This window comes from Oryctolagus cuniculus, chromosome 17 (assembly GCF_964237555.1).
Source record: "Oryctolagus cuniculus chromosome 17, mOryCun1.1, whole genome shotgun sequence".
NCBI classification, from domain to species: domain Eukaryota; kingdom Metazoa; phylum Chordata; class Mammalia; order Lagomorpha; family Leporidae; genus Oryctolagus; species Oryctolagus cuniculus.
In genome coordinates this window covers 12,227,633-12,247,259 of record NC_091448.1, presented here as the reverse complement: position 1 = coordinate 12,247,259, position 19,627 = coordinate 12,227,633, and the positions used below count along the sequence as shown (strand labels likewise).

Below are 19,627 nucleotides of genomic sequence, written 5' to 3'. Positions count from 1 at the left end.
TGCTGGGATCCTGGCTCCGTGTATAACTGTGCTGGGATCCTGGCTCTATGCAACTATGAATGTAATGGCACTGTCACAACAGGATTACTGTGAGAGTAAAGGAGAGGAGGCACGTGAAATATTTTGCTTAATGCCCAGCACCTAGTCAGAATACAAAAGTAGCTATTGTTAACTTGCATCCATTTTATAAACTAAAACCTTTATTTTTTTCTTCTACAAGCAGATTTTTGTTAGAATCTTTTGTCTACATAATTTCAGTTCAAGAGTTGAAGAACTAAGATGATTATTTGTTCTTGTAGGCAGTTTTCCTAGAGGGTCGTAGAATAACTTCAAGCCACCCCATTGCTCTGCTGCACTGACCACCATGCAAGTTAACTGCTGGTAGAAATGCATCTTCTCTTGGCACACTGGCTTTTTAAAAGTTGAGGTATAATTCACATCCCGTAGAATTCACCCTTTTGAAGTGTAGAGTTGAATTTTAGGGTATTCACATGGCTGTGCAGCTGTCGCCACTTTGTGATTCTGGAACATTTTCATCATTACTAAAGAAACCCCATAGCCATTAGCATTCGCTCCCTGTTCTCCCCACCCGCCCCCTAGCAACAACACAGCCACTGCCTTTCTCTGTGGATTTACCTGTTCTGAACATTTCTCATAAAGGGAATCATGTAATAGGTGACCTTTTGTGACTGACTGCTTTCACATAAAGCTGATTTCTTTCCAGTAAGGCTGGATAATTGCCTGCTGTGTGGCTATACCACATTTTACTTTCATCCATTGGGAGAGAGTTTTATTAGGATTTGTTTTTAGGAAATTTTTGAAAGTAGTTATGTCCTCATCAGAATACATATTATTCATTTATACCCTTTTTCTCCTGAGAAAAATTATCTTGTTCTCAACTTTTTGATGGGAAGTTTTGTAGGATTTGGATCAAAAATAAAAAGGAAATCTGAGTTTTATTTCAGAAGGTTAAATATTGTTCTTTCATTCAAGGCTGGTTCTTTTATATTTTAACTCTGAACTTTTCTAGGGAAAAAGACGAGCAGCTGGCTCGTGTGACTGAAGTTCAAAGGTTGCAGGCCCAGCAGGCAGATGCCGCTTTGGAGGAGTTTAAGCGGCAGGTGGAACTGAACTCAGAGAAAGTCTACGCTGAAATGAAAGAGCAGGTAAGGACACAACCACCCCATCTTTCTGGAAAGTCACTCTCTCAGTAGGAAGTTACATCCTCATCTTAAATATGACAGAAACATTTCACTTTTTAAAAAAGTATTATCAAAATTAACCACAGAGTTGGGTCAGAGACTCAGAATGAGCAAGGATGTTCTCCCTCGATTCATCCGCAGAGCAGTGCTGCAGCGATCATTGAGAAGTGGCTGCTACAAACGTAGTAATGGGGACATTGGAGCCGTCAGTTTCGGTAGAGTAGGGGCCCACGTTAACCATTCCTGTGGTTTTTTCATGTTCTATAAGAAATGTTTGATTGATTAATTATAGCAGACTATTTTCAATTGGCAGTTCAGGAGAACAAAATGTATCTCTACTTCTTATACAGGTTGAATGTTTTTTTTGTTTTGAGAGAAAATAAAAAGATTGCAGAAGCATAAATGAAATTTTTATAAACACCCACTGTGAAGAATCAACACTTGTTTATACCCTGTGTGAATTAAAATATTACAAGTGAAGTTTTAATTCACTTTGTTTTACATGGCTTAGCATGTTACTATCTCTGCTCCATCGCTCAGAAAATCACTATAATTAATTTTGTGTGTATTATTTCAACCTATTTAAAATTTCTATATGTGTATATAATGCTCATATATAATGTGCACACATATTTTATCTACCCATATATAGTATATGTTGTAAGCATATAATTATTTTGTTTTTCCATTTTTTTAAATTATATAAATAGTAACAGATAATTTCATGTATTAGTCATCTATATATTTTTAATATATTGCATCCATGCTCTAGCTGTGTTAATTTATCACAGCCCTTTTAATATTGAGTATATTTTATCTCATGAGTATGCTGTATTTCATTTCTTGCTCCTTAGATTATTTTCCAGCCTGATTAGAAAGAATGCTGCAGTACTTTCCTGACTTTCTTTTCAGCTGTAGTTATCTTCCTTAGGAGTCCCAAGCACACACTGGTGTTAGAAATGCCCCAAGGAAGGTTTCACATTTGAATCAGAGCCCATAGAGTTCACAGCTTGGAACTGGGTTTGTTTCTGCTGTTCCTTTCTCCCTTTGATTTCTTCTCACGCTGATGTGTGTGAATCTGGCCCTGAGAGTGGGTCCAAGCCCACTCTTTCTGTTTCCAGGCACTCTGGACTCCTCTTGAGAATCTGTGCTGGGAAACAGAGATGCTCCCTCCCGTCTGTGTGGGTGTGCACCTCCTTCCAGCTCCGCTCTGACCAGGGCCCACGCTCCAGGGTGTCTGTCTCATCCAAATACCCCGTGGGGCTCCATGGGAAGCTCACCAATAGGCGTCCAAGTAAAGGAAGAGATGGAATACTGAAGAAAGTCCCAGGCAAGAACTGTTAAGAATAGGGCTAGGAATTCAGGCGAAGAATTAGCATTTAAAAGTGCTAAAGCTAAACAATATGGCTTTCTGAGAAAAATTGACCATAACACTCAACTTTGATGTATAAATGCACTTATTGGGGCCAATGATGTAATATGAATATACCCCAAAGCTCATAAATAAGTAAGGAGAGAAACAACACACTAATAACGTAGGACCTGTGAAAACATGCCATAGAGCAATGAAGTCTTCTAGATTTAGTACTCATTGGATAAAAGCATAGTTCTGAAAGTGAGCCATAGAATTCAGAAAAAAAATTCAGAAGACAAGTACCTTTACGGAGTCCACATATCAAGTAAAGTTAGCGTAATGAAATATGAATATATTCTGGAAAAAAATTGAACCTTGAGGATTAAAAGAATATCCTGCAAGTTTCTAGGTAGGATGATGCCAGCAGAGAAGTTAGCAATGCGGTTTGGAAGGAGAGAAGTTGTGACTCAGTTTTATATACAATCAGAGTTTTTCACTTGCAAAATTATCAGAAGCATGTTTTCTTATATAGGAGAGCTTATGTAATATATGCACCACTTATTTCTTTCCTGGAAAAAATTATGTTAACACATCAAGCAATCCAGAGATGAATCATGAGACTTCCTACACATGGGGAAGCAATCATATAAAGGATAAGTAGAGAACACTAGAACCCAATAAAACTGAAACAAGTTTAAATAATTGATACACATCTAGTTATAAATTAGAATGTGAATGTTAACTGATTCTTGAAGATAAAGATATACAATGTATAAAATCAAATTTAATAATAATTAATTTAAATCCCTATATTATGTTAACAATGATTAAAAAGTTGGTAGACAGTGAAAGAATTTGAGGAGCAAAGTATGCTGAAGTTCTTTGCTATGATTATGTGAAATTGGTAAGATTTCTAAAATTGGGGCTATATAGTATAAAATAATTTTAAAATGTATAAACATAGACATTAATACAATTCTTATAGAAATATTTAAAAAATAAAAGCCAAACCTGAGAGAGGATACTGCCAAGGAAAAAATAGCAGAAACACAACAGATTTCCAAAATAAGACAGAATATAACATTGTAATAATAAACGTTACAGTTTAATTTTTTCTAGTTAGGAAAAATGTTGTCCAGCAGACTTAAATCCATGTATATGCTGTTTATAGAGGATGCAGTATTTTAAAACTACAGAAAAATTATATTAAAAGAGTGATAAAATATGTCAGTTATATTCAGACAAGGCAAAGTGTGAATGTAATGCTGTCAAAAAATTATGAACTGTGCAAATCAACAAGCTGGTCAGAGTGATGGATTTTTCACCAAAGGCAAGAGTATTTAATTAATCCAAGTTTGAGAAGGTATTAGAACTACATGGAGAAATTAACATAATCATGGGATGCTTTAACATATTTTTTGTATCGTTGATAGATCTAAAGGGCAAAAACTGAACAAACAGGTCAAATTATAGTGTGCGTAAGAACTGGATTTCTATTTTCTACCATTTATGGATAACACATTGAATCCCTACTCAGTAGACCATAAAGAAAACTTCAATATATTTCTAAAACTTTACATTCCTGAGAAGAGATTTTTTTTCCACAATGCAATGAAACTAGAAATTAAATTTCAACTAAAATTTCTACATTGGACTTCACCAAAATTAAAAACGTTTGGTCTTTGAAAGACACCATTAAAAAACAACAAAAGGACATACGGCAAGCCAGATAATGGGAGAAGGTTCTCGGTATATATATTTCAAAGATTTTGTATCCAAAATACAAAAGGAATCTTACAACTTCACAATAGAAGACAACTCAATTACAAATAGACATAAGATTTGAAAAGACACTTCACAGAAGATATACAGATGACGGGTAACCACATGAACAGATGATCAGTATCCTCATTCATCAGGGAAATGCAGATTAAAGCCAAAAAGATGTCATTATATGTTCATCAGAATGATTAAAAAGATTGGTTGACTATACCAAGCATTCACAAAGATGTGGTACAATTAGAATTCTTATACAATGCTGGTTGATATGAAAATAGCACAGCCACCTTGGAAAACTGCCAATTTTCTTAAAAAGTTAGACATATAATGATCAGATACCAGCCATTTCATTTCTACAGATTCAGTGAAGAGAGGTAAAGGCATGTCCACCCAAAGAACTGTGTAAACAGCAGATTTATTCACTGAAGTCTAAAACTTGAGCAACCCAAACCTTCATCAAAAAGTAACGGATAAACAAAATATATATGTGGTATATATGATGGACTACTACACAGCAATAAAAATAAATGAACCAGTGGTAGCCTCAGTAACATGAATGAATTTCAAAATCTTGTTGAATGAAAGAAAATGAAAACAAGAGTATATACTGATTGTTTGATAATCCTTGAGTCTGTTAGAATCTTCTACACGATGTTAAATCTTTGTGTAAGCCAGTTATCAACCCAGTTTGTTTCCAAGAAAAAATCTTGGTTCAGCTTCAGTGGATTATAATTTCAGTTAAGTTTCGAAGGCTATGTGAGGCTGCTTTAGGTCTGATTATGCTTGTGCCAGTCAGGAGTGAGTGTGATTCAGATCACTTCACCCAGTGACTTCAGGCACTCGTGGAACCTTCTCCACGACGCACCGTACGCCTGGCCACCAGATTAGTCTCAATGAATCTGAAGGGAACAAAATCATACTAAGTATGTTCTTTGACCCCAAAGACAATTAGAAATAAAAAATAAAAGGAAATTTGGAAAATTATATATATATATATGAAATTTAAATGGTGCAATTTTAAATAACTCAGGGGTCAAGGAAGATACCACAAGGGAAATTAGAAAATGTTTGAACTGAATTAAAGCAGAAATATGACAGATCAAAATGCAGCTAAAGCATTTTTCTCTAAAGAAAAGTTTATAGCTTTAAATACCAGCTATAACAAAAAAGAAGGTTCTCAAATCAGTAACTAAATTTCATCTTAAGAAACCTGAAAAAGAAAAGCAAGTTTTTGTCCAAGCAAGCAGAAGAAAGTAAATAATAAAAATGAGAGCAGAGGGGCCAGTGTTGTGGTGTGGTGGATTGAACGGTCACCTATGATGCTGGCATCCCATGAGGGTGCTGGTTTGAGTTGTGGTTTCTCCACTTCTGATCCAGCTCCCCGCTCATGCACCTGGGAAAGTTGCTACCTGTGTGGGAGACCTGGCTGGAGTTCTGGCTACTAACTTTGGCCTGGTCTAGCTCCAGCCGTTGAAGCCTTTGAGGAAGTGAACCAGTAGATTGAAGCTGATCTCCCTGTCTCTGTAACTGCCTTTCATATAAATAAATAACTTTAAATTGAATTACCATTTAAAAATCTTACACATATCAAAAAACAAAACAAAACAAAAAACAAAAACCAAAACCACTCCAGGATGAGATGGATTCACTGGTGGACTATGTAAAATATTTTTTTTTGAGATTTATTTTATTTATTTGAAAGAGTGAAAGAGGATAGCCAGGAATGAAAGACAATATTTGTGTAGTTGGTTCTTAAACTGCCCTTGTAGTTGGCTCACTCCTTTAATCATCTCTGACTTTTGTCTATGCCTGGCTCCTGGTATGTCCTCTATCTTATTGCACCAATCCAGGCTGTTGACTGTGTGTCTTCTTTACCTTTAAAAGCTCTACCTTTTTTGTGTGTGGTCTCTGTGGATGGTGAGTGATCCAAGGAAGGACTCTACTCGGTGCATGGCCATTGGATCCAGCTACTTCCCCACTTCCTTTGTCCTATATCATGTCTGTGAGCAGCCTCATGGGCCTGGTCTGTCCAGTGGTGCTGGATTCAGACTCCTTGAAAGCTAATAGTGATGACAGCCAATGAGCTTGAAATTCGTTTGGCTTCTGATGAAGAAATGTTCTTCAGTGGTTTTGATTGTACATTACACATAGTTTTGGCAAGTATAGTTAGGTTTCTGAAATAGAGAAGACACCCTTGGTATGAGCATCATAATAAGAGAACCCACTTATAATGTAGTCTTTATAGCTAAACACATGCACAAATCAGTTAAGTAATTCTTATGTGGCAAATTTGGGTAACTGTCAAAATATTAAAATGATAACACATGGTGAATTAAGAATATTCTATTTCAGGTTATTAGTTGATTTTAAAATGAAGATCTGATACAGCTCAAATTCCTAAAGAAAATTATCAACAGATTCATTATTTGGAGAATTATGTTTTTAGACTTAGCCATAGTCTATATTTTTAAGTGTTCTCTTTCTGTTCTTAGTTTGAACTGCTTTTCTCTTCTTAAAGAAATATTTTGTGTAAAAGCCAACAGAGATGAAGGGCATGTTTTTTCATTTGAAAATTGTTGTAGAGAGCAGACAGTAGGATTTTGAATTAAAAAATAAAATCTTTGAGTTTACTTTAGGAGGAAAATTACTTTTTCAAAAATGACGCCCTTGAGAGAATGGGAAAGACTTAAACTCTTAAAAAATTGCTTCGCTTTGTTTCTTTCACTTTGAAGAACTTTCTATCTTACCTAACATTGCTCAAGCAGTAACCTAATATTTACTTCGGTGGTGAAATCCATTGTGAGTGTTAGTTGTCAGCAAGTGCTTGAGTAGAACGTATATATTTTAATTGTGAAGATACATCACTATTAGAATTATTTCTATTTGTGTAATCATATTTGAGAAAAAGTGTTCTATATTTACATATTCTCTGTGAAACAATAAATGACTGCAAATGACAGATACGGTTTTTGAATTACTAGCAGCAATTCTGGAATGAAACTTTTTAATCCTGGAAGCCAACTGTGTAAGTGTCAGTTAACTATTTCCTCCAGGGCTTCCACTAGCCTCTTGACTTTGCTAGTTTATTTTTTTCCTCTTGAAAATACTTCCTTATTAATTGATATTTGCTGCTAGATGTCTGGTTTTAAATTGTGTTTCTCTTTAGATAGATAGACAGACAGACAGACGTGAGATACAGATAGATGTGAGATACATGTTAACGTTATACCTGGAAAACCCACTGAAAACCACTGCTAATGACACTGGGGTTGATTGCATCTCAGATCACAGTTGAAACTGCTGTCCAGTTCTTTGCATCCTTTGAATTTTTAAGTTTAGCTCATCATCCTCCTCTTGCTATTAACTAATTAGAAAAATTCTTAACAGACAAAAAAGGAAGAATGCCACCTGGATATATCTGTGTCCTGATGTGTAGTATGGTAATAAATACACTTAAGGAAAAGTGCTTGCAAAAACCATTTGTTATGATTTATTCCTTTGTCGAATTTTCCTTTTAACGCCTAATGATGGCGCATGTAATTTTTTAAAGTTATTCAGAGGTGGACACACACACACACATACACAGGGTGGGGGCAGTGCTTCCATCTACTGGGTTCACTCCCCAAGTGCTTCCAATAGCTGGTGCTAGGCCAGGGCCAGGACTGGGAGCCTGGAATTCAATGCAGTCTTCCCCTTTGGTGGCAGGAAGCCTATTGCCCGAATCACCGCTGCTGCCTCTCAGTGTCTGCATTATCAGTAACCTGGGGTAATGAACTGGAACCAAGAATCAACCCGCTCAATCCAACGTGGGCGGTCAAATGCTCCTCCCTGACTCATGTAATTGTAAACAAAGTTTTTAGACTGATTTTTTAAAAGATTTTATTTATTTGAGAGGTAGAGTTACAGACAGTGAGAGGGAGAGACAGAGAAAAGGGTTTTCCATCCACTGGTTCACTCCCCAAGTAGCCGCAACAGCCAGAGCTGGGCAGATCCGAAGCCAAGAGCCAGGAGCTTCTTCTGGGTCTTCCATGTGGATGCAGGGGCCCAAGGACTTGGGTCATACTCCACTGATTTCCCAGGCCACAGCAGAGAGCTGGATCAGAAGAGGAGTAGCTGGAACTAGAAACAGTGGCCATGTGGGATGTCGGCCACTGCAGGCGGAGGATTAACCTACTCTGCCACGGCCCTGGCCCCTAGACTAATTTTAAGATATTAAAAGTCTCAAATGAACGGAAGCATTTTCTCTCACTTTTAAATTGATAATGGAGAAATTTTCCTACTTGTTTAAATTTTGTTAAGTGAAGTTAGGTAGGAGGTAAAATTTTAGAATACATTTTAATGCTTAAAATGTAGGCTATTATGGTCCATTTTCTGCTGCTACAACAGAATACAACAGACTAGTTAATTTAAAAGAGAAAAAAAAAGATTTGTTTGGCTCATGTTTCTGGATCCCAGGAAGTCCAAGAGCATGGTGCCAGCAAGAGACAGCCTTCATGCTGTGTCAACGGTGGTGGGCGGGAGACCCCGTGCAAAACAGGAAATTCTGGCCAAAGGTGTCCTTTAATCAGGAACCCACTCTCAAAAGCTAGCCTGCTTTTGAGATAATGACACTGCACTGTTCGTTAGACACCCTGCCTCGAGAAGGTTCCAGTCTTTGTTATGGTGTTTATAATGGCAATGAAATTTCAACCTGAGTATTGGAGGGAACATTGAAACCCTAGCAGAGCCCATTGTCACAATTAATCAACTCTAAGTGACAACATCCAGTGAATATCTAAAATTATTTGGCTTTGAAAAACAAAATAAAATGGAAACATACAAAGAAATAGAAATCTTAAATCCTTAACTGTGTGAGGATTCCTCCTAATACTATTCATCAATGACTAATATCTTTTGCAAAAGGAGAACAAATAACAGATTAATTAATAATCTGAGAATGCTTGGACTAAGAAACATCATTTTTTTCTGTATTTGGCTGAATTTTGAAAATAGTAACATAGTATTTTTAAGTACTTGGAATATTTTTATTGATGTACTGGCCAAAATATTCAAATATACTTGATTTATTCTTTAATTTGCTTCTAAAAAATGTATGAGTTGATGGCATCCACTGTCGCAGATTCTGAGAATATGGAGATTACTTACAGACAGGCTTGTGGCATCTGTATTAGACCAATACACAAAGATGTTTGCTTATAATAGATGATGTAACTAGTGGAATAAATTAGTCATTAAGAGAACACAGAGTAGGCACAGGGGAAGTAGCTCAGTGAGTTCTGTCTCTATCCTCAATCATGGCTTCTTTGTGTGGCTATGAAATTTTTTAATGTTTTCTTGTTAAAATATTATTGTTAATTAATTTAGAAAGACTATTAAATATAAGCCACATATACAAAAGAATTTCATTTCTACCCGCCAGCAACAAATAGCAAATAAAATTTGAAAAAGATGCCACTTACAATAGTATTAAAAAACATCACCTAAATGAGAAAAAAAAAACTGACAAAAATACACAGGACCTATATTCTGAAAACCAGAAAATATTTAACTGAGAGAAGTATAAGAAGATATTAAGTAAATTGAAGAATATTTCATGTGTATGGATTTGAAGTCTCAATTTTATAAAATGAGAAGTCATTTATCCACATTAGCATATTAGCAGTGCATTTAGGGGGAAATGAAGGAAACTGACAGACTGATTTCAAAATGTATATGTAAAAAAAAAAAAAAAAAAAAACACAAAATGTATATGTAATGCTGCAAGCTAAAAATAGCTAAGGCAATCATGAAGAAGAATGCAACAGGAAAACTTACACTACCAGATGATGAGAATCCTATTTTCATGTTCATACAATGTAATAAAGGCACAAGATAGCCAGTGGAATAGAAGAAAAAGACTAAAATAGATTCACACATTTGTGACCGATCTGATTATGTCTGAGGAGGCATGGCCATAATGTGGAGAGAGAATGACCATTTCAGTGAGTGATGCTGCGTCAAGTATGTAGTCATGGGAAAAAGGGGAAAATCTTGCTTCTTATTTTGTCCCATTCACAAAATCAATTTCAGAAGGATTATAGGTATACAAGTGAAAGGTGAAACAATAAAAATTTCAAAAGAAAATGTAGAAACATTTTTGATGGTTGAAAATAGGTAAGGATTTTCTAAATAGGAAATAAAAGGCATGATAATAAAAATATTTTAAAATTAGATTTTGTTAAAATTATAAACTTCTGTTTATCGAAAGAGGCCAGTATGAAAAGTCAACTCCAGATTTGGAAAAAGTATTTTGTGCTTAGATACTGAGTCAAAGACTCATATCTGGAATAAAAAACTTATACAATCAATTAAGACAGATTCTACATAGAAACATGGGCAAAATACTTGAACAGATATTTCACAAAAGTTCATTTCACAATGGCCAACACATAAAAAAGTGTTCAGTTCCTTTGGTCATCAGGGGAATTACACTGTGTAGTAGTGATACTACCAGAAAGACTTGAGTGAGAAAGAGAATTACAAATGTGCCACAGATCTGGAATAATGAAACTCATGTATACCACTAATGTGAGTAGATTGGTACAAGCAGTTTTAAAACTATTTAGGAATATCTGCTAAACCCGAGTATGTCTCTCTTAAGTGTGTATCCTACATAAGTGCTTATTTAGTTAACAAAAGAACATATAGTAGAATATTAATAGCAAGACTATTTATAAAATCCAAAAAAAAAAAAAAAATAGAAACTACCCAAGTCCATCAGCAGTACAACATATAAATAAACTGTGGTATATTCACACTATGGAATACTATATAATAGTAAAAATGGAGAGTTAATGACAACATTAAAAAAGTTGACTTGTTTATTTGAAAGGCTGTCTCTCTCACACACACACACACACACACACACATCCATCCCACAGCATTTACTAGCTCACTCCTTACATGCCTACAAGGGCCAGAACTGGGTCAGGCTGATGCCAGTGCCAGGAACTCAATCCAGGTATCCCATGTAGATGGAAGAGGCCCCAGTACTTGGCCGATCTTCTGCTCCTTTCTGCTTCTGCTCCTGGATTGGAAGCAGAGCGATCTGGACTGCAATCTGCCCTCTGACGGGGGACGCTGACATTGCAAGCAGGAGCTTAACTTGCTGCTCCATGATGCCACATTTGAATCTAATGTGAGTCAAAGAAAGCAGCCACGAAGATCGCAGCTTGTGTTCTAAGATTCTGTTTATATCAGGAACAAAACCAGGCAGAATTAGTGGCTCTGAGTTACCCATGATAAAGGAAAATTATTTCCGAAGTACCGTTCATTGGCCTGGGTGCAAGTTACATCGTGGTGTTTCATTCGAGAAAATTCATCCATGTTCAATTTTCCATATGTGTATCTCAATATTGGGTGTTTTAGAAATATTGATGTTTTCCCAAAATGAGTTGATTATTTCAATAAATGAAAGAGTTTTAATTTGTGATTCTAAAATACTGGTAATATTCCATATATTGATCATACTTTTAAAAACATTAATAATCTACTTAATTTCATTCTTTTTCATATATTAGTAAAGAAATATGCCTCTGAAGAAATATGAAGTCAGGAGCTAGAGTGCGGCATAGTGGATTAAGCCAATGCCTACAGTGCCAGCATCCCATTAGGGTGCCGGTTCGAGTCTCAGCTGTTCTACTTCCAATTCAGTTCTCTGTTACATGTGCCTGAGAAAGCAGCAGAAGATGGCCAAGTGCTAGGGCCCATGCCTCTCATGTGGGAGACCAGGATGGAGTTCCTGGTCCCAGCTGTTGTGGCCATATGGGGAGTGAACCTGAACCAGCAGATGGAAGAATATCTTTTTTTTTATTAATTAATTAATTAATTTTGACAGGCAGAGTTATACAGTGAGAGAGACAGAGAAAAAGGTCTTCCTTCCATTGGTTCACTCCCGAGATGGCTGCTACGGCCGGTGCGCGGCACCAATCTGAAGCCAGGAGCCAGGTGCTTCCTCCTGATCTCCCATGGGGGTGCAGGGCCCAAGCACTTGGGCCATCCTCCACTGCCTTCCCGGGCCACAGCAGAAAGCTGGACTGGAAGAGGAGCAACTGGGACAGAATCTGGCGCCCCAACCGGGACTAGAACCCAGGGTGCCGGCGCTGCAGGCAGAGGATTAGCCTAGTGAGCCATGGCGCCGGCCAGATGGAAGAATATCTAACACTCTCTCTCTGTAACTCTGCCTTTCAAATAAATAAATAAATAAATAAATCTGACAGTTGTCAGATGGAATATAAAGGGCAGTGTCCTGAGTAGAATAACTTAATTCATTAATGAATATGTTAAGCCAGTTTTCTTGTTTGATTTATGTAAATGCTCTTTTGGGATTCATGTATTTATATTTCTAGGAATATTTCTACATTTCATACTTTGGTTTTCATCCCAATCTTTTCCCCACACTAACAGAGAGAGAGACAGAGAGAAAGGTCTTCCTTCCATTGGTTCACCCCCCAGATGGCTGCTACGGCCGGCGCACGGCGCCGATCCGAAGCCAGGAGCCAGGTGCTTCCTCCTGGTCTCCTATGCAGGTGCAGGGCCCAAGCACTTGGGCCATCCTCCACTGTCTTCCCAGGCCACAGCAGAGAGCTGGCCTGGAAGAGGAGCAATTGGGACAGAATCCGGCGCCCCAACCAGGACTAGAACCCGGGGTGCTGGCGCCACAAGTGGAGGATTAGCCTAGCGAGCCACGGTGCCGGCTGATAGATGATCTTTCTTACATCAATTAATGTTTATTACTTACAAATGAACCACAGATATAATCTATTAATGTGTTGGTAGGTACTTATTTCTATTGAGTATTTAGCTGGGCACAGAAATAATTCTTTATCTGTCTTTCCTCTATTTTTTCTTATCTACCAGTTTGTATATTTCTAACTATGCACCTGTCTGTATAATCTATACATATCTGAAAATGTTTGATAGTGTTATGGTTTATCTGAATAAGTATTGACTATAACAAAGTATATTTTGAATTGCATATTTGTATACAATTATATAATTGTATTCTATGAATTATATATGTAGGATTACTTAGAGTGTGACAACATAATAGTACTTTACTGAAGGGAGCGCAATAACTTGTTATGAATATATTTGATGGAAACTTTCAGATGTTCACTTAACATACATTACTATGTTGTAATAAAATACAAATTTTATTTAGGGCAATACAAGACAGTATTAAACTACAGATTTTGCCCTACTGATGAAACTGGGAGTTTAATGCTATTCTAGTTAATAAAATACAAACAGGATAATTAATTTGTTGTTGGCAGAAAACCTCCTAAAAAGGAATGCAGCTCCGCTGAGATGTGTCCTTTGCCCTTATCCCTACACCCTTCATCCTTTGCTCTTCCTTTCCTAGATATAAGTTTAGAGCTACAGAAGGTATTTTGCTACCATTAGGGGAAGGATGAATTTGCAGTGACCTTAACCCTGACGTCTTTGAAATGCCGATATAATAGTCTCCTTTTGAACTATTTATTACATAAGGAAAAATATGAACCTACAATATGTTATTATGGGTACTTGGATTTTCTCTGATATGAAGCAAAAGTGTTGCTTGACACCGTATTAAGATCTAGCCCTCTTCGTCAGCTCTTTCTTGTAACTGAACAGTTACAGAAATGCATCCAGTCACTTGTTGGCTCTATTTGACCACCAAGTTTTATTGTAGGTTCTCTTGAAGCTAGAGTTCCATGATAAAGTAGTTTTCTTTTTAAAAAAAAATATACCTTGGGACCGGCATAGTGGCATACTGGTTAAAGCAGCTGCCTTCGATGCTGGCATCCCATGTGGGCTCCAGCTGCTCCACTTCCGGTCCAGCTCTCTGCTATGGCCTGGGAAAGCAGTAAAAAAGATGGCCCAAGTCCTTGGGCCCCTTCACCCATGTGGGAGACCGGGAAGAAGCTCCTGACTCCTGGCTTTGGATTGGCTCAGTTCCGGCCATTGTGGCCAACTGGGGAGTGAACTAGCGGATGGAAGACCTCTTTATCTCCCTCCCTCTCTTTCTCTTTCTCTCTGTCTCCTTCTCTCTCTGTGTAACTCTTTCAAATAAATCAATAAATCTTTAAAAAGTGCATACCTAAAGTTGTGTGGAATTTGGAATGATGAATGATGAAGCACAATCTTTTGCATCTATGGCAACTGAGAACCCTGTGTTTTGGTACAAACTTTATTAATCAGACAGATTTTTGAGTTTTTCTTAAATTGTGGAAGGAGAATGGAGTGGGGTCTGGCATTTTCGGTCAGTGTAATCTAAAACAACATATATTTCATTTTCTTGTAAAATCAATGATTTACTTTTGAATTTTTCTTCATGTTTATATAATGCATTAATTTCATTCTTTTTCATACATATAGAATGTATTTTGTATGTTTTAATGATTTTCTGTTTTGATTACAGAAGGTAATTTTTGAGTACATGAAGCTCTTTGTATCTTAAATATTTAAATGTATGTCTTAAATATTAATATTTAATATTTTCTCTCACTTTTGCTTACTCTTCCATCTACCTTTAAAAATCATTTAGAGCCACAATAATTTTTAAAATTTTATTACTTTTTCAGATTAACAATATGTAAATATATACATTTGGGGATCCAATGTATTATTTTGATATATGTATCCAATGTGAGTGAGGCATTTAAGTTTATTCTCTTAATCAGCTTTGAGATATATGTTAGAGTCAGCATGTAGTACAATAGATCACCAGAACCTATTACTTTTATCGAATTAAAACTTTGGGCCCTTTAACTAGCACCTGCCCATACTTCCTCACTATCCTCCCCCAGGCTCTACCATTCTACTCCCTACTTCCATGAGTGTGACTTTTTTTAGGTTACACGTTTAAGTGAGATGATGCTGTTTTGTCTTTCTGTGTTGGCCTTGTCTCACTAAACATATGTCCTTCAAGTTCATCCATTTTGTCACCAGTGATAGAATTTCTTGTTTTACATTTCCACCAACGGCTACAATGGTTCTCTTTTTTCCACATGCTCCTCAACACTTGCTATTTTTCATCAATGGCTAGTAGCCATTCCAGTAGCTGTGAGGTGATAAACTCATTGTGATTTTAATTTGTGTTTCCTCGGTGATTAGTGATGTTGATCATTTTTTCATCAATCTGTTGGCCATTTAAATTTCTTCTTTTGAGAAATGTTTGTTCAGGGCCTTTGCCCATTTATTAACCTTCAGGTTATTTGTTTTCTTGCTCTTGAGTTGTTTGAGTTCCTTATGTATTTGAATATTAACCCCTTCTCAGATGTATTTTTTAAAAAAGATTTATTTACTTGAGAGGCAGAGTTACAGAGAGAGGAGAGACACAGAGAGAGGTCTTCCATCTGCTCATTCTCTCCCCAATGGCTGCAATGGCTGAACCTGGGCCGGTCTGAAGCCAGGAGTCAGGAGCTTCTTCCGGATCCCCCATGCGAGTACATGGGCCCAAGTACTTGGGCCACCTTCTACTGCTTTCCCAAGCCGTCGGCAGGGAGTGGATGGGAAGTGCAGCAGCCAGAAGTTGAATCAGCACCCATGTGGGATGCTGTGCCGCAGGCGGCTGCTTAACCCAGTACCTCACAGTGCTGGCCTCTCAGATGTATGTTTTACAGCCATTTCCATCATTCTGTGGGTTGTTTCTTTGTCCTATTGGTTGTTTCCATTGCTATGTAGAAAATTTTTACTTTGATTTAATCCCTTGTGTGCTATTGGTTGTTCAGAGCTGCAGGCTGGCCTCTGAGGCTGGGTGAGTTCTCTGGGATTGCGGCTCCACCACTCTGGATGGGCAGGACCAGACTGTGCTCCATGGTTGTGCAGTCATGGGCCAGCCTGCCTCAGGCTGGGCTCTGAACCTGTGTGGGGGTTGCTGCTGGCCTACCAAGGTTGGATGAGGTTAGGTGCTCTGCCTTGCAGATTTGGGGAGGGGGAGACGGGGCTTGCCTTCTTGACTAGGGAGACCTTGTGCAGACCTGCAAGCCTGTGTAGTGCCCTACTCTGCTGACCAGGTAGCGTGGGGCCACATGCTCTCCTCTGCAGTTATGCTAATCTCAGACTTGCCTTCCAGCCTGGGGAAGCCTTGCACAGAGGTTTAAGGCTGGGGTGCAGAGCTGTCTCAGGATTCCAGCTTACAGAACCTGTCAGAGTGATGCTGCTTGCTGGTATCTCCACTGGTTAGCATGCAGACATTGCTTTGAATGCTTTCCCTTTTGTTTCCAGCTGATTCCAGGTGGTCTGACCTTGATTATATCTCCAGTGTTTCCTGTGAGGAAACACAGATGTGGGCCTCTTACACAACATCCCAGAGGGACTGGAGTTGTGGTATAGCCAGTAAAGCCTGCAGCACCAGCAGCCTATATGGGTGCCAGTTCAAGTCTTGGCTGTTCCATTTGTGATCCAGCTCCCTGCTAATGCTCCTGGGAAGCAGCGGAAGATGGCCCAAGTATTGGGGCTCCTGGCACCCATGTGGGAGATCTAGATGAAGCTCCAGGTTCCAGGCGTTGGCCTGGGCCAGCCCTGGATGTTGTAGCCATCTGAGGAGTGAAACAATGGATGGAGGATCTCGCAGCCTCTTTTTCTGTAACTCTTCAGATAAATAAATAAAATCCTAAAATACAAAACAAAGCATCTGAATGCTGGGGAAGCTGCTTGTCTCCCTCTGTAGAAACTGGGGCCCAGGGCAGTCTTCTCTGTGTGGAGTTGTGCTGGTTTTGGGGAAGAATGATGTTCTCGCGGCAGACCCTTCTAGCGTAGCTATTTTCGTTCTGTGATCCAAGAGTGTGTCTCAGCCCCACTCGCAAGTTCTGCAGTACGCATGAAGGGGTTCCTGTCTGTGGATCGTTGCTAGCTGAATTTCTGCACAGTAGACTGGAGCCAGGGAACTCGTATTCTGCCATCTTGCTGATGTCATTCCGCCTCACCCTTAAGAACTCAATACATGTTTATGCTGCACATGGTAGCAATTAGTGAATAATAAGATGCAAAAGAAAGAAATACAAGCCATTGTTCTTTGTATTTGCCAGCTCATGAGCTAAATGAAAAAGCAAAGCTCACACATTTGAAACATTTCTATGCTGTAGAGAAAAACAGAATGTGTTAGGAAGACAAAGATGTTAGGAGCACAGAGAGAAGGAAGGCATTCATGTTGTTCAGGAACACCTCAGAGTGGAGGGAGACTTGAGTTCGTCTCGAAGACTGGATGAGGGACCCACCGGGTGGTGTAGAGCAGAGGGCCGCAGAGTCAAGAACCACGCGGCGGGTGAAGCTGCTGCCTGCAGTGCTGCCATCTATATGGGCACCAGCTCGAGTCTCGGCTGCTCCACTTCCGATCCAGCTCCTTGCTAATGTGCCTGGGAAAGCAGTGGAAGATGGACCAAGTGCTTGGGACCCAACACCCACATGGGAAACCTGGAATAAGCTCCAGGCTCCTGGCGTCAGATCAGCCCAGCTCTGGCTGTTGTGGCCATCTGAGGGAGTAAACCAGCACATAGAAGATCTTTCTCTCTCTCTCTCTCTCTCTCTCTCTCTGCCTCTTCCTCTTCCTCTTCCTCTCTCTCTTCCTCTCTGTAACTCTGTGTTTCAAATAAATAAATCTTAAAAAAGCAATGCTTGTTTGGAAATACCAAGGACACCCGATTGCTGTGCATGGATTAAGGAGCTTCTGGCTTGTGTTTAATGTGGAAAGTACTGGAGAAGAGAGAGCCTGGAACCTTAGAACCAAAATAATATAGGCTTTACTGTGTTTTCCTTAACAGTTCCTTACTTTTTAAAAAATGTTTATTTGCTTGAAAGGCAGAATTAGAAGATGGAGACAGAGATCTTCCACCTACTCGTTCACTCTCCAGATGGCCACAACAGCTGGGACTGGGCCAGGCTGAAGCCAGAAACCTTGAACTTCATCCAGGTCTCCTATGTGGGTGACAGGGGCTCAGGTACTTGGACCATACTTCACTGTTTTCCCAGGTCCAGCCGATTGGAAGTGGAGCAGCCAGGACTCAAATTGGCACTCACATGCTGTGTTACAAGTGGCAGCTTAATCTATTGTGTCACAAAGCCCCTTACATTTATTCTTGACCACACACTGGCTACCTATAGATCAATAATCTTAGAACTCAGGGTGGGTGTTTGGCATATCAATAAGACAGCACTTGGGACATCTGCATCCCATATCAGAGAACCTGGGTACAGGTCCCAGTTCTGCTCCCGATTCCAGTTTCCTGGTAATGTGCACAGTGGGAGGCAGCAGGGGGTGGCTCAAATAGTTCAGTTCCTGCCATGCATCTGGGAGACCCAGGCTTAGTTCTTGGCTCCTGGTTTCAGCCTGGTGCATCCTCGGTTGGCGGGGGCATTTGGGGAGTGAAACAGTGGATGGGAGATCTCTCTGTCTCTATCTCAACCATCTGTATCCCTAACTCTGCCTTTCAAATAAGTAAGCTTAAAAAAAATCTTAGAACTGCAATCATTGTTTTTTGGAAGCTGATGACTTAGTATTTTCAACATTATGATCGTTGGCACTGAGAAAGAAATGCTTAAGTGTTAAATACAATGGCACAATGTGGATACTCCAGACTTCAGTGTAAGAACGAGCAACTGAAACGAGTTGTTAGCAGTAGTGGGTGGCAATATGTATTTTGTTCCCATGCAGCGCAGTAGGTTGCTTCATAATGTTTTTCTTTCTCAACCCTTAAAGTTTAATCATGTCTGAATAAATGGATTTGAATGGCTTTATTTTCTCCAAATTTAGCAGGAAAGAACTGTGAAGAAAGATTTATTTCATGGTTCATTGCCTCTAATATTCACGTTTGGAGTAATCCTAGTGCCTACCAAAAAGTAACCTGAAAGGAGGCAATCTGTGCAAGACGTGGGTCAGCACAGCACTGAAGCAGAATGATAAGAGATAGAGCAGCCAGTGGGAGAAAAAGTGTCTTCCTAGGTCATACCCAACTCTACCTGTGGAAAGACAATGACTTGCTGTACTACTTGGAATAATTCAAAGATGCGCTTTTCATGTTACGTAAATTAAGAGCTTTTTCATTACTGTTCGCAAGGACATCTTTTTCCTGTTGCATATAAAAGAGCCTCTGATGCAATCACAAAGTGAGGAAAGATGGGTCAATACTGTTGTACTTATTTTGTGTGTGCTGTAGAGAATTTGACACTAAAGACTGAAAGTTGTACATTCATCAGATTTTTAAAAAATTATTAACATAAAGACAACAGATTTCATGTGATTCAGAGATACTATTCTAAGAATTTAATT

At 38.8% G+C, this 19,627-nt stretch overlaps 1 protein-coding gene across 28 annotated transcripts in view; it reads left to right on the top strand.

Moving 5' to 3' along the window:
• Positions 1-19,627, top strand: part of CEP112 (centrosomal protein 112) — a 521,685-nt gene that overhangs the window by 193,861 nt on the left and 308,197 nt on the right. For all 28 annotated transcript variants that reach the window (XM_051825862.2, XM_070060425.1, XM_070060419.1 and 25 more), the window contains one exon: positions 1,031-1,166. In XM_051825862.2, coding sequence (XP_051681822.2) covers positions 1,031-1,166 — 136 coding nt within the window. The remainder of the gene's footprint in view (positions 1-1,030; positions 1,167-19,627) is intronic.